A 16284-nucleotide genomic window follows, 5' to 3' on the forward strand; every position below is an offset into this window, starting at 1 on the left:
CATCTTCACATTGTCATTTTGCAACAAAAGACCACCCCAAAAGTGGAGCTTTAACAGTTACGTTTTTAGCATTTCAAAGAAATGATTTATAATCATGTTGTCCTTGTCGGCACGTTTAAAGGTATGATTTAACTGGCTGGTTCATATATAACCGATGCAAACCATCCAAAACAAATGGATACTTTGAAGATGTATGAGCCGTCGGGGAGGCTCTTCAGTAGTTAGTTCAAAGTATACGCCAAAATCCCTAATGACTGCAATTGTTTTCCATTGCTGCGGGAATTTGATTGACAATCCTTAGATGTTGGACTTGATTTGTTATTCACTTGCCGTTTTGGGTTGGACTTAAAGCCATGATAGTTCAATGCACCTATTTCTTGAAATGCTTAGTTCATTTCATTGTAGGATAGCCGCTAGGCTTTGCTTTGTTAAGTACTGTGAGCAATTTGACTTGGAAAATCTCGTAATCATGAATAATTAATGAGGCTGTTTCATTGGTTCTGCAAAGAACCAGATGCTTTACGTTAACAAAAAAATTTCTGGCCATTGCCGGAGTTGAACCAGGTCCGGCTTTTCAGTACTATATTTGGCAGTAGTCAAGACCACATCGCTACGGAGGCTACTGACACGTAAAGTTATTGAACAATATTTGAGTATAACATGTGACTTCATTGGAAAAAAGGTTGTCTCTCCTGCTTCATGCATATTCATTAAAACGAGATTTTGTCAGTCAATTGTCCCATGGTATGTATGAAGGGTAAAGGAAAAAGTACCATGGTTGCCGATGGTGAGTTCATTTGCAAACAGTAGTATTAAAATTTTCTCCTGCCATTTCTTTTAAACCCAGCTGTGCCTATCAAAATATCCAGTCATACACTGTCTAAAAGTCTAAAATTAACCCTTCCACTGGCCTGTTTGTCCATCTTGTAACCCAAACTAAATTTTAAAGATATCGTCATGGATGACTAGTCTATCTGAATATTAAAAATGTTATACTGAAATAAACTAAAGTTGTTTTTTTAATTCTACCATAATGATTTCTTTGCTACTTTTACCAGTCAGTCGGAATTTAGAAATGTCCATGATGCTTGTATTTCTGTTGATGTGGACAGGCTTCTAACTATGTATGATATAATTTGATGGAAAATGGTTGCCACCACAGTGTCCCAGGTCTTAATCCTGTCCTGGCTGCTTGTGAGTTTGACTAGTTGTCACCAAACCTGACAAGGGAATTTCCTTAACTGATATTATCACGGACCTATAAACCATGGATTGGCAACTGCCCGATATTGGTGAAACAATAAGAAATAATAATTTACCCACAATCCTTAGCGCACGCTCGGCAAATATTAAAAATTCCACCGAATCTCCAATCGGTGATTAACGGCAATCTTTGGTTATTTCCGCCAGCTCTGCTGATAATTATTTTTAACACCGATCGACATGTCACAAGTTATATGTTTGTCATTGCATTTTCTCTAATTATCGAAGGATTAATCAGGACCTAATATGTTCCTGATTAAATTTATATTTAATTTTAATTAATGTGTTCCTACATGTATGTATTCAGCTGATGTCGGACGTCTCGAAAACGACAACATGGTAAGATCTTGGAATGAAGTCGTGCTGCACGCGTGAGTTTGAGCTAATCGCATTAACACAGATGAAAGTTGCCAATCCATGGTTTTTAGGTCCGTGATATTATGAAGAGCGTGATTAGAATAATAATCATTTGTGTCACAGTGGTAGTGAAAATAAAAAGGTTAACACTAACCACTGTTTATGCTTTGTATATATTTTTAGGTGGCGTTCACTCTGTGTTTCTGGCTTACCCTTCGTCAGTATATGCGAGAGCGAAGGAGCTCAGTGCTTGCCGAGGCCGACAAGTACCCCCTGGAGCCTGTTGTAACACCAACTACACCGACATCACCAAAGTCTCTCTCAGAGATGCTGCGTAAGTGTTTTTTGTGTCACAATCAGTCTTATTTACCTCCCTTTTTTTTTTTTTTAAAGAAAAATGTACAGGTATTGTTCTAGCTTTGATTTGGTTTTTGTGTCATGGGTAGAGAAAAAAAGGAATATTTGCCATTATTGATTTTTCTTGATATACTAGACTATCCTTTTAAATTAATAGGAATATGCCATGATTATAAATGTCATAGGCATAATAGATGGTTTTCAGCTTTAAGTGATTAAATGGTTTTACAATAAGTGAACATTTGAAATCAATGCCAGTTTCATTCTGCTGGAATCAATTTATTGTTGTTGCAGACAGTTTTGTCAATATTGTTTTATTTTTTATCAGTCTGACACCAACTTTTTATCAGGTGCCCTACAGGATCGCTAAATATACACAGAAAATTTGGGGACTCGTACTCAAACTTTCACTAAAAGCCAAATACATGCTGTTGGCTTTATAGCTTTATGGGCTTTTAGTCACACGACAACAGTTAATTATAATCTGGATACTGGTTTTGAGAACAGTCGATGACATAACATATGGCAGTGTGTGTGCATTGCTATATTTACCCTTTGTTTTTCTCTTTTAAATTAAGCAATTGCCCCTGGAAGATTGCCTGACCAAGTGGTTGTGGTGATGCTGATGAAAAAAGGGGTGTCTGGGGTCACCTGGCTACTCTTAGTGTCAAGTCCTTTTACTATCTGTGCTTGAAGAGTTTATTTACTAAAGTATGAAAAGTGTATTAAGAGCACTAGGTATATAAAAGGCACCCGGCACGTGCCTCCTAAAGTCGTCCAAGTTTACTTTTTATTTCAATATAGGAGGAAAAAGGAATAAAATACACCCAAAATGCAGACGTTATAAACACTCATGTGATAGTACCCCCAAACCCCCTGCCAACACTTTAAACCAAAAAATGTTTCTTAGGAAGGGGGGCAAGTCAAAAGGTTACACCCTTAAGTTAAGCCCCTTCTTACGTCAAATCCTGGATCCGCCCCTGTGAGCTAATACTCTAGATTGATTTAACCATCATATGTTTTCATTTATTTCAATATATTAACCTGAATAATTATATTGTTCTCCCCTTTCAGATGGTAAAAGTGTATTTTGTTACTGATTACAATTAGTTATTGACCATGTTCGAGACTGACATTTGGTTACTTGTTTTTTCATTTTTGTTATCGATGTTCATGAAAGATAATTCCACCAGACTGTTAGTACCAGTTTAAAAAAAAAAAGCCATGTAAACAGGTACAATCAATATCGTGCCTTGACAACACTTAATAGCCTTAACATTTTTAATCGGAAATGTAACAATCCAACAAAGAAGGTTTATCAACAACTTTCTTATCAGCAGAATGTATTTACAATCATTATTTTAACTGGGTGTGAATATTTGCATATGCAAAATATGGAAAAACCTAAATTTAAAGGGACTCGCTCATGTTTTTGTAAAATGCACTTTTTTGAGTGAAGAAATAAAGTGAGGCAAATCATATTAGCAGTGTTAAAACTAAAGATACAAAACACTTGAACCCTTTAGCAAATGTTAATATTTGCTCAAATATCGTCTTTAAAGACCACAATTTTCATTAGCATTTATAACATCTATATGAGCCATTCATTGTTGTGTGATTGGTTGATTAACATTATCACATGATGTTATCAATGTATTGTTAAAGGTCAAAATATGCATCACTTTTGTCCTGGTTGCCAAGTGATTTCAAGGTGACTGTTTTCCTAACTTTTTTCTGACTTTACCGGGGTGGGTCACAGTACTCCTCTAAAATGAAAACACTTTTTTATTCTATAATTGTTATGGATGATTTTGATATCAAAGAGTAAAATAATGATAAAATAAGTCATTTTTTGGTCCAAAAATATGAGCGAGTTCGTCTAAAGTAGAGGTTTTCATTCTGGTGGAATTTTAACTTTTATGATGTTAATCCACATATTTTTTCTCATTCTGTTCATTGACATTGTTTTCATTTACTTTTTGTAGCATTCATTGGTAAAAAGAGTGTACACAAGACGGCTTGATTATTCAGAACTTTGTTCAAGTTAACAAAGTGATTAACGATTTGTTGTTAACTTTTAAACTTGAAATAGTATATGAGCTGCATCGCGAGATTTTGGGCCTTGGGACATAATTATTACAAATGAAATAATCATTAATAAAAAATGCCAAAAATAATGATTTTTTCTATGTAAATCAATTTCTTCCTGACTTCTTTCTTTTTAAGGTTTGTCACTGGTGCATCATTTTCTCGATAATTAATGACCATTGGTTTACTCATGTTTTCATAGCAACCATGGATTTTGTCCTGACATATTTTGACTGGATTGATAGTCTGTGTTTAAAACGGCCAATGTATTAAAAAAACAAAAATGATTCATTATTTTTATCTTAATTTATGTTCCTTAAAGATTCTGTGATAAGAAAATAATTCAAATTATAAGCTAGTTGTAATATTGATACAATAATTTTGCACGTCATTTGAATAATGCACTTTCGTTACAATGGCGTTTGAATGACGTCAAATTTAGTATTCAAAATGCGCAATACATGATCTCACTTGTAAACACGGTACTTACGCAATTTAAGAGATATCATCATGAAAATTTCAGAATATCTTTCTGAAATTACATGGCATTCAAATACCTTAAAACATTGTAATAGCAAAAATATGTCTGAAGGCCCAAAAATCGCGCCACGCGGCTCATATAATGTACTCATATATTTAAATAAAAAATGATTCAAATCTTGTTATAGATAGTCTGCAGATCACATTTGTATCCAGTAAACATTCAGAGCAGGAAAGATTTTATAGTTAACAAAGATGACTTTTACACTGTTGTTAACTTTAACAAAGTTTTGAAAAATTGGCCCTATTAAAAACTAACGATCACACTGTAAAAACTGTATTTAATATTGCACAGCTAACATCTTTAATTTGTGTAAAACATTAATTATGTAGATTTTCCTTAACCAGTGAGTAGCTTGGCTAATTTCTAATTTATTTTTTTAAATATTAGTTCTTCTGCTCTTTTAACCCTTAGGCTGCTGATTTTAAAGGCTTTGCAAACAGCTTGGAACCAGACCAGACGCCGAGTAAACTCGGCGCCTGGTCAGGTTCCAAGCTGTTTGCCACTCAGTCAATATATCCCCAAAGTTTTAAGTAAATTGAAAGAAATTTAGAATAAACCAGACGACATTTTAGAGCAGACGACAATTTACCCAGCATGCAAAGGGTTACGAAAAAATTTACTAGTAGAGTTTTGCCATAAATTAAGTAGTACAGCCATTGTCGGAAAAATCATGATGGTCAAGATATTTTAATGAAACTTAGAACATAATTGATAACTGTGACCAGAGTCAATTCAACACAAATAAGTGTAGAAAGCCAATAACTCTAGCTTTAATATTGAAATTTTGTTGAGTTATGACCCTGAGTGATGAGGTATGGCAATTGTTGCAGTGCATTTGTGTTCACTCAATGCCCAAGTTGTTGGTACTTTATGTTAACTATATTAATGTGGTTATCTAAAAGCGTACAACCAAAATATTGTTAGATAAAGAATTTTAGATAAATAATTTTTGAGTGTCACAAATCATATTGAAAGTTTTACTTGCGAAATCGTTAAAATAGCGATTCATCAAAATTTAGTAAATGTACTCAATACGACCTTTTCATAACTATAAGGGTTGACTATGAGCAAGTGCATTTGAACCATGCAGCTTTAAAAATAATTGATTCCAAAATACCCATGGCTTACAGGTTTGTGATCATTTCTAATGTGAGGGATACAGGGTCCACTTCTGTTTTTTTCCACATATTTCAGCTAAAATCAGGTTAACAGTTAAGCTCTGTTATGGATAAAATTCTCCTTTATCCTTCATTAATTTTATTTGACATATATCATAAAACTTTTAAATAATATAAAGATGCAAAAAGAGAAGTCATGAATACAAATTGAGAACTTGACATAGTATCAGTCAGTAAATATTCTGCATTATACATTTGTTGCAAAATGTACCTTAAATTGATGGTATCAATCAAGAAATACAGTCACTTGGAGATAATATTTGAATTTAATTAAAGAAATGAAAAATGCAAGAAAACCATAACATTTCAAAATAATAAAAATAATGGTAAAATTCAAGAAAATATAATGTGCATAAGATATAATATAAACTAAAAAAAAAAAAAGGCAATAAAATACCTAAACAACCTAAAATAATACTGGGGTAATCTAATTCATCAGATTGTTGTCACAAATTTGATTGGCTAGATTCGTTGTCTTATTTGCAATAACATCAGGGGGCACAACTGTGAAGTCACTCGGCATTTCAAATTCTGTGTCCATGTTTTCCCATGTATCATATTTCATGTCCCGCCATTTTGTTATAGAGTGGAAGCAAATAAACCATGGCCTTTCCACCTTGAAATCTTTTTGAAACAGTTCTAAAACTGCGGCATGTTTTGGTAAGAATGTCACATGACTCATGCCAGCCCCATGCATACCGATCCATATATCTGTCTTGCTGCTTATTTCAATTTGCGATTTCATTGGGAGTGCTTCCATTAATACGACCTGAACATTAGCTGTTGGAAATGTCTTTTGGAGTGTTTCGACGATTTCGGCCTCATTGAAAATCTTTCGTGTAACTTTTCCTTCAGCGTTTCTTGGATGGTAGATCGCATTTCTTCGAAGTATTAAAGTTAATTGCAAGTTTGAGCAATCTAAATGATCTTGTTGTGGAATATCAAATCTTGATAGTACAAATGAACGGAATTCCTCCAAATATGGCACATTTCCCGCCTCAAACTCAGTTATTAGACCTTTATTCTCCTGGAACCCCCAGATGAAGTTTTCGTAATAGACTGGTTCACTAAGATGGCCTACCCTGACTGGTTCACTGAATATTTTTGCCCATGCATTGTCAAGTGGAGTGTAAGGATGCCCATCTAGAAAAAGGATTGAAACTTCAGATGGTTGTAGCCTGAAATGAACCATGATTAGAAATATATTGTAAATGTTCCGTACCCAGTTATGCAGATTGGCATAATCCTGCCTTCTCACACCAACAACATAATTCTTTTCAGTTTTTTTTGAAACATTTAATGGATTTTGTTGCCTTTTTATTGTAATTTTATTGTTCCAATAAAAATCTCCCGTGTTTCCGAAATTCTCAGTTTTGTTGAAGTTGCAAACCCAAAAGTTTGACCCAAACTGATATGTCTCCAATTCTTCTGCTTGCCCAAGAACTTTTCTTACCTCCTCCCCTCCTTTTGGCTGTTGATTGACTTTAGGACGATTCCCCGGGAACATTGTGATACCTCTTGCGATTCCATACTCCGAAGCATAAATCTTAATCCGTCCTCCACATAACTGTACTTCATCTTTCATCCAACCTTTTACACGTTCATTTTCAATTTTAAAATCCTCCGTAAAATATCTAAAATGTTTTTTTGCCGCTTGAAAATTACTTTCACTTAATCTTGACAATAGAATTTTTCCATTGGCACTGTGTTTTTTGTCAACTGTTTCGAAATATTCTGCCTTAATTCCATGTGATGATGAATTTTTAAAGATAATCCCACCGTCAGATATGAAAATCCAGTAGCAAAATAAGATGAAAATCACACACTGTAGTAAGATGAATCTTGAAGAAATTTTATTAAAATATTTCATTTTCCTTCTATAAAGAGTAGCAAATGACAGGAACCTGTTGGTTTCTCTTTCATGTGACAAGTTTTATAGCTTGGTTTCTGAAATAATAAAAGACAAAACACTACATTATAATATAGGAAGTTGAGAAAATCATTACCAAAGAGAAATTTAACACATGAAACATTAATCTCAGTAATACTATCCACGTTTCATTTTATTAGAGGATAAAAAATTATTTCTGATTAGCCATCAATATTATCAGTGTCCTATTTTTTTTCATCAACATTCATTTAGCCATTTCGTACAGTGTAGTCATGTCATCAAGATATAAATGGATCACATAACGATTTTACTTAGGAAATCCTAAAGTATTTTCTAATGAATAGAAGATCCCAAATAGATCCAATATGTAGAATTTACTCAAATGTGATTTTTAATAAAAAAATTTTTTATGTTTGCTCTGTTATCAAAGTGGGTACACAGACCGTGTTATTTGCAGATATCATATCGGAGTTTCACATTATCTGAGTCATTGATCATTTTTTACTTTAACTTTAACCATTAATCATCCAATCGTAACCAAACTTGGTACAAACGTTTTTTGGTGTAATGTTCCGACCAATTGCAAGTTCATCTCCTTTTTGGTGTAATGTCCCGACCAATTGCAAGTTCATCTCACTAACAGCCACATGAAATTATAGGAGATATGTCCATGAATTGTCAAAATTTGACCAATTTCACTTCATAATTGCTAATTATTTTCCAAACTCCCAGTAGGTGAATTATTAAATGTGTGGAATTCTAGTTAAAGTTTAGATATATAATATCTTACACTGATAAGATGGTCTGTATAATAATCCAAATCTCTTCAAATAGATGGTCATGAATCCTCACAAAAAGTAAATATATAAGGCCAGTCTTTAAAAACAGTTTGTTTGCAGCTGTTGTCCGACCCACTTAGGCATATTTTTTATTTTATTTCTTTCACACTAATCCTTGACCAACCCCATTTTTTTCCGCCCGACCTTGAACTGTTTATTGCCAATATTCCATAATTACCTATAATATATAATTTTCTTTTAGATATGTTTGTCGAAATAAAGAACTTATAGTTTCAAGCCTTATCTGATATGCACCGGACAAGTTGGGATTTTCACTTATAAGTCCAATACCCTACATTCAATTGACTTAATACTTCAGGCAGTTGTTCAGGGCCATCACATGATGAGGTTAGATAACTCCATATTATTCTTTACACAGATTATGGCCCCTAATTGACTATGGAACTTAGGTTAAAGTTTTAGGGCAAGTTGGAATATTTATCAATAACTTCTATATCCTTTGTTCAATTGACTTAATACTTCACACAGTTGTTCAGGACCATCACACAATGAGGTTACATAACTCCATATTATCCTAAATACAAGTTATGGCTCCTGATTGACTTAGGTTAAAGTTTTAGGGCAGGTTAAAGTTTTAGGGCAAGTTGGGATTTTCACTTAAATTTCCAATACCATTCATTCAATTGACTTAATACTTCACACAGAGGTTCAGAGCCATCACATAATGAGGTAAGACAACTCCATATTGTCTTTTATACAAATTATGGCCCCTGATTGACTATGAAACTTAGGTTAAGTTTTAGGGCAGGTTGGGATATTGTTTAATAACTTCTATACCCTTCATTCAATTGACTTAATACTTCATCCAATTGTTCAGGACCATCACCCAATGAGGTTACATAACTTCATATCCTTAATACAAGTTATGGCCCCTGATTGACTTAGGTTAAAGTTTTAGGCAAGTAAAAGTTATTGGCAAGTTTGGATTTTAATAAAAAAAACTTCTATACCGTTCATTTAATGCACTTAATAAAATTCAAAATTATTTACGACCATCTTACATCAAGAAACATAACTCTGTTTTAAGCCTAAATACAAATTATGGCCCTTGATTTTTTTTTGATTTTTTAAATTTCCTTTGAAAGGCATATTTGTTTATTCTTAACCACATTTTCATAATGGGAAATCAAGTTATTTGAATGACTTGCGTCATTGTTTGGGCGGGCTGGTGGGAGGGCAGCATCAAAGTCACCTTATGTATCGAATAATTTTAGTTAGGTTTGACATAAAGAGACCAAATTTGATATTATTACAGCAGGGATGTGATTTGTCCGCGGATTCGTGAAATTCCGCGGATCTTATGGCCCTAGAGACCCCCCCCCCAAAAAAAAAAAACAAAACATTTTTTATTATTTTATTTTTTTTTACCTGAATTTTTTTTATTTTGTTGCTTTTAGTTGTTTAAGTTAATATTCAAGTTTGCTTCAAATTTAAAGTCAGGGGTGCTCTCAAAAGGGCTTCTAAAAAGCCATTTTTTCTTCTACAGCAGTGCGCTTTCAACCCCAAGAGCGCCCCATAAACCCAAGGCCGAAAATGTTTCAGCCCTCCAGCTGCCAGGTCAATCACATCCCTGTTACATCATAATTGTATTCTAAGTCAAAGCGGCGTAGTCGAGCGCGCTGTCTTACGACGGCTCTTGTTTGTTTTATTGTACACTGTTCCTTAATTTGGTGTCAAAATTTTGCTCTGTCCATAAAAGTAAATTTCTACTTACAACCCACTGTAAATATCTGGTTTCGTCCCCTGAAAATCAAATTGTTTTTAAGGATGGCCTTAAACTTCAAGTTTAATTTGTGTATAATTTGGATGATCTGTGTGTGTTGACAAACATCCCCAGTTAAACAAATATTTATACTTGTTTGATTATTTAAATAAAAAGTTGCTATTAGGTGTATTTAAAGCATAGCTTTGTAGGAATTTGGTCATAAATTGCATGTTATACATTGCATTTTAAAGCCAATGAAGATTACATAATCCATCTATCATTTTATACAAAAAATTGCTACCTCAATGCAGCTTCACAAAAGCAAGGTACATACACAGGCAGCAGTTACGTTGACAGGACCCACCCTATATTTAAAAACATAAATATCAACCAAAAATTCCACTAAAAGAATTGTTCCCAATATTTACTATGATACTATATAATTATGTTTTTATGATAAATGATCATGTTCCAATCATTTTTATACTATTTTTTTTTCTAGAGGGGGGTGGCCATAGGGTGGGTCCTGTCAACGAAACTGCTGCCTGTGGGTACATACACATATCATTGAATATTAACATTTGAATTTCTTTAGTGCCTTCAATACAGGATTTTGAAATAACTTTTGTGTTATTATTTATTGATGAAATTAAAATTATTTATTGATAAAATTGAAATTATTTATTGATAAAATTGAAATTATTTATTGATAAAATTGAAACATAATATATTCAAAATTTTATTAGATCCGTGTTATTATTTATTGATAAAATTCATCACTAATAAAAATAATTCAATGGCATATTTAAACATACAGCTCAAGTAACATCTCCATATGCATGTTGACATGGTAAAACTCCTGGTATTTTAGGTCAGGGACAACCTTTTTACATCTTTTTCATTTTAAACCATGCTATGAATAATAGTTTTGTATTAAATGAAAGGCAAGTTATTCCAAGGTTAAATCTATTAAACTAGTTTGTAACAAAATGTAGAGGTGGTTACTGCTATTTACAGTCACGCTTGACTAAAGTTACCAGTTCGGTTATATCTGGTTTTCTTGAAAGTGACTTAATCAATGGGCTTACAGACCTGCATGATAATTGATTCAGTCTCTGCAGAAAATCAAGCATGTCACTCTCAGGGTTGTCATTATGAACCGATTGCCTATCGAATCCATCGTTTAAAATCGTGAAAAAATCGGTTGCTTTTTCAGGAATTTTAAAATTGAGATCGAAAAAAAATGGCCGAAAAAGTCGAAGAAAATCGCCATACTAATTGCCGATGAACACTGTATAGCGACACCGTTCCTTGTAGTACTAACGCTTGAAAAAAATAACACAGCGTTTGATTGATTATTCCAGTTTTGAGCGACCAATGATGTGCCGCGATACAAAAAACAAACAACACATGCACAATGGCGCAGCCGAAATCAAAAAAGTTTAAAAGTCTATTTGATTTTGGGTTCCAACAAACACCGGTGAGAACGAAAATGCAAATTGGAAACACATTGTTTGTTGTTCTTTTTAAGTTACGATCGATGCATGGCGCCTGCTTGAAATGTCCATTTTGTTGAATAAAATGTGTTTGTTTTCTGTTACGGAACAAAACTAGTCTAGCGGATCGGATCTGAGTCAGATGATGGGGACTTTTAGAGGTATATTTAGAGATATAAGTTTGGTAGAATAGTCTGAATAAATGTTTTCCAAACAGTCAATTTTGCTTTCAGGAAAACAGGTTTTAGACCCTCAGGAATGTCTAAAATTCGCCCCCCTGAACCCCCGACCTGGACCGAACAAGGGGGCCTAGGCGGCCCCCTTGACCCCTTGCCGGATCTGTTAGATTTATAAAAAAATCGGTTTGTGAAAAACATAATGACAACCCTGCACTCTTCATAACTAGGAGATGACTGGGTTAAATAATTTGGATTCTTTATTAACAATGACATCCTTTAATGATTATGGATCTTAGTAGCAAACATGTGACAATAATAAACATGAAAAAAGTCCACAAAGTAAACTTCTCTTTGATGTAAGAAAACAGCAGAGTCAACTAACACAGCACGAAATTATTGCCCGAATCGCACTCAAGGATGAGCTCACGATATTAAAACAAATGTTTTAGCACCATTATATTTAAAGAAATTGATAAAGGTTGAATGATTGATGAACAGTGCCATTTAAAATCATGATACTATTCCAATTCTACCAAAATGACCTCCCTTGGTATAATGTACCGGAAGATGCACGCCTCAATTTTATGGTAACATTCTTAGAAGTTGAGGTATATTAGCCCTGGTGTATTTTATGTAAGGTAATTAATAGATATTGATTGAGTCCATAAATCAAGGGCCCTGAGCACAGCACAGTTGTAAATATGGAGTTACGACTCTCTAGCGCTGGGTCATAGATACAGTAATTACTAAAAACGGTAATTACTCACTAGTATCGTAACAATTTATTCCTAATCAAAATAGTCAATATATCCCAAACAACATAAGTTAGACTTCTTCACAATGATGAATTTCAACAAATATACTGGACACCAAAGAACTGACTTAGCATTTCTATATTTCAACAAATTTATCCGACATCACAGGCTACCTTGTATTTCACATTGCAATAACAAAAACACCTATAAGGAGCATGGCTTGTTATTGGCAGCAAATATTGATTAACAAAGAGAGAAATACAACAATGAATTAATATCAATACTAAGATTCATTTAACATATACCTTAAATTCCCCTGCACGAACAACCAATGTGTTCTCGCAAATATTCCTACGCCAAATGAAAAATATCTCGAGCAGACGACGAATCCTCTATTTTGAAATGGTAAAAATTATATATTGATTACTTTTAAATGATGAAGTATTATCCAGGGGGTAAGGAGAAATAAAAGTACATCTAAGGACTAATGATGTTCTTACTTTTCCTTAAATAACAAGATTGGCATAATTTATGTATATCATCATCATTTCATAAAAAGTATACATGATGTTCAAATGGGAAAAAAATATCAGTTTTTCAAGACTGATTATTAACAGATACCGGAAATAAAATTATGCAAACCATTTAAAACAAACCAACCAAATACAGCAACATAACAAGCAGAGAAATTCATTATAACTGACCTTTAATTCATTTTTATCTTAAATCCTAAATAAAAGTCAGGATTCAGTTAATTTCGCAACTGCTTTTTTCTAGTTCGATTGCAATTATCTTTGCCTTATGTTAGCTTGGACATTACCAGTCTTTAACTGAGGGGTTTTGCCATAATTCATGTCAAATTCAATGAAAGCATAATAGCTTTTGCAATGCATTTCTCCAAGCACTCATGCATAAATGTAAACAAAATCTGAAATAAGAAACTCCTGTTTAAGTTGGACTCGTATTACCAATGCATACTGCATTTCTGGTTTGCTCTACATTTTTATTACATCAAATGAAAGGGTAGTCACTAGTAGTTGGCTTGGTTGCAGAAATTGTGATATTGTTTAGTGTGAATGCATTCGCTTTTTGGTTGCACTTGTTTCAGCTAAAACCTTTTGTTCTTATTCTTTATATATACGAATAATTTTATAGTAATCTACTTACTCCCTTAGTAATTAAGGCCATTGTTAAAAAGAAGTTTTTGCAGTGGCCCAACCACTTAATGGGGTAGTTTGTAATGAGTTATTTTTTTTCTTATCTCCTACTTCAAATATATTGTGGGGAATATGGGATTGACATTGTGGATAAATCAGTCGGTTGACCTTTTTTGTCTGTATGTCAATAAGGGAATATAAATTGTGAAGATAGCTTGGGGTTTTTTTTGGGGGAGGGGGTCCAGGGCTTTAACAATCTATTTAAGAATGGGCATTCTTTAGATGGCGCCGAATGAAAAACCAGTAAATTTTAAAATGGTACTTTTCTTCAGAATAGACAAAAAAAAAACACTAAAAAAAGAAAATCCGTAGCATGCACTTTTTTTTAAATAGTATTGAGGCTAAGTGCAGAACTGATGTAAACTCCATCAATTTGATACAGAACTGAAACTGTCTTGCACTAAGCCTGCAAATACAGGGATATCATTCATCAAATTTTTATTTTTTTTCCCCATTTAAGGTGGTGATTTTTTTGCTTTCTTATAGACTATCCGAGTGGGTGTTTTCTTAAGGAAGCATGAAAATTAGCAAAAAAATTGTGCTTAAATGCATTATATAAATATTATACTAGCTTCACATTTGGTGCTGTCGCTTTGTGAGTGGCTTATGTCACTGCAAACAAACTTTTATTTAAAACATGGCCTTAAAAGAGCACTGCTTTTCTTCTTCTTGTTTGCATACAACTAACCCCTAACTTGCATTGGTGTATGTTATTTTCTAACAGAGTTCCCTCAAGGCCTTGACTCCGTGGACGGGTATGACAGCAGCACGATGATCTGGATCGGTATGAAATGTCGGGGCCTGTGTCATATCAACAAGCATGTTTTCCACTCAGTTATTCATTTGCTGTATGAGATCCTGTAAAAAGATAAGCATTCAATTGATCTTTTAATACATCAATTTATTAAAACTATATTTAAAAATTTCATGAAGTTATGTCAACAATTTATGGATATGGTGCTCTGTAGTCATACTTGTTTTTGAAGCCAGTTTTGTATTTATATAAATCACTATAAAAGAGCTGCTTGTTCAGCACTTTGTAAAAGTTGACACTGTGATTTATGGCCTATCGATGTTCACTTTTAAATGTGAAATAGTTGATGATGCGCACATTTATTTAAATGAAACAAGAGCAGCTGGAACAGTAGCTGTTGTCTCAAAGCTAATGTTACAAATTCTGCAGACCACAAGTGTATCCATTAAAATTTCAGAGCAGTTTACAGCAATAACAGAACAATATTATGTTGTTAAGTTTTAACAAAGTTCTAAACATTTGGCCCACATTGTAATTTTTTTTATAAAATAACTGAAAAAATATCTAAGGCCTGTTGGGTTGATTATTTATTGGTGGTATTCTTGTTGATATAAACGAGGGCCGATCAGAATGTTGTAGAGTATATTGTATGTAGCCAAGGTCACATGGACAACACAGTAATAGTAGGTATGGTTTCGATTTTAACTTGAGGTTGGGTTAATAATTGTAGAACTGCTGTTTAAATTTATTAATTTTACAAAACATGAGCTAGCTGGTGACTGGTGAGGGTTACTGCTTCACAATTTTCTTGGGGAATTGTTGAACAAAATCAGAATGTTGTCTGAAAACATATTTAGTTGTGACATTTGTCATACTAAGTGACTGTTAGCCTCCAGAAAGATACGAAATGATGATAAAGAGTTTTGCATGTTTCTAAGTTAATTAAGTAACTAACAGAAAAACTATACTAGCACGAAGATATACAACGACAGTTGGAGTTTGTTCTAAGTAACACTAAAGGTAAGGAAATATTCTTCAATATTTGTTGTTGTTTTTGGTATCAACCATGGTTCCATACAGCTAGATACATTTAGGTACCTCAGTGGCCATATTCACAAAGTATCTGAGTGTATTTTTTTAACTTAGCGAAACTTTCTTCATTTTGGACATTTATTTGTAATCAACTCTTCTTTTTATCAATTGAATTCATAATCTCTGCAATTTCGCATATTTGTTTTCACCAAGTTGAAAATTCAACTTAAGTGTTTTATGAGTAATTGGCCCCTGTTATGAGTTTATAGATACACATGCCCTAAAATATGCAAAAGCAGGGATATTATCAAGGGTATTTTTATCATTCATCAACCTAAACGTTGCCTGTCATAAAAGTTTGACGAAATTTTCGATTAGATTTTTTTGGGAATGTCACATTCGAGTTGCCATTTATTTACAAGGAACTTTATTAAGCCCACTTCATAAGGGACTTAACATGCAATTTATCATGTAATGACATGCATCTGGTGTAACTGTAAAAACATGACATTTTTGTATGGTACCTTTCAGGTAAGATTTATTAGTGGTTGAGGAATCTGGCATACATACTTCAGTTACGATTGATATCTTCGATCAAGTCCTTTTTC

General features: G+C 33.5%; 2 protein-coding genes across 11 annotated transcripts in view; one reads left to right on the forward strand and one right to left on the reverse strand.

Moving 5' to 3' along the window:
- LOC128244938 (piezo-type mechanosensitive ion channel component 1-like) overlaps nucleotides 1–16284 on the forward strand; it is a 99215-nt gene that overhangs the window by 31515 nt on the left and 51416 nt on the right. For 2 of the 3 annotated variants that reach the window (XM_052963095.1, XM_052963096.1), the window contains exons 12-13: nucleotides 1804–1954; nucleotides 14615–14674. In XM_052963095.1, the coding sequence (XP_052819055.1) occupies nucleotides 1804–1954; nucleotides 14615–14674 (211 nt within the window). The remainder of the gene's footprint in view (nucleotides 1–1803; nucleotides 1955–14614; nucleotides 14675–16284) is intronic. The other variant, XM_052963097.1, reaches the window with a different exon arrangement.
- Nucleotides 5862–13582, reverse strand: LOC128244939 (uncharacterized). 8 transcript variants are annotated; one of them, XM_052963098.1, is made up of 5 exons: nucleotides 13378–13582; nucleotides 12979–13065; nucleotides 10253–10281; nucleotides 8233–8314; nucleotides 5862–7734 (listed from the first exon to the last, which is right to left on the reverse strand). In XM_052963098.1, exon 5 carries the CDS (start codon nucleotides 7655–7657, stop codon nucleotides 6215–6217), a length of 1443 nt encoding a protein of 480 aa, XP_052819058.1. In that variant the 5' UTR covers nucleotides 7658–7734; nucleotides 8233–8314; nucleotides 10253–10281; nucleotides 12979–13065; nucleotides 13378–13582; the 3' UTR covers nucleotides 5862–6214. The 8 variants fall into 8 exon arrangements, with proteins under 8 accessions (XP_052819058.1, XP_052819059.1, XP_052819061.1 ...); XM_052963099.1 differs by having other exon boundaries at nucleotides 7990–8314; XM_052963101.1 differs by lacking the exons at nucleotides 10253–10281; nucleotides 12979–13065.

The sequence above is a fragment of the Mya arenaria genome, chromosome 8 (genome assembly GCF_026914265.1).
Source record: "Mya arenaria isolate MELC-2E11 chromosome 8, ASM2691426v1".
Lineage (NCBI taxonomy): Eukaryota > Metazoa > Mollusca > Bivalvia > Myida > Myidae > Mya > Mya arenaria.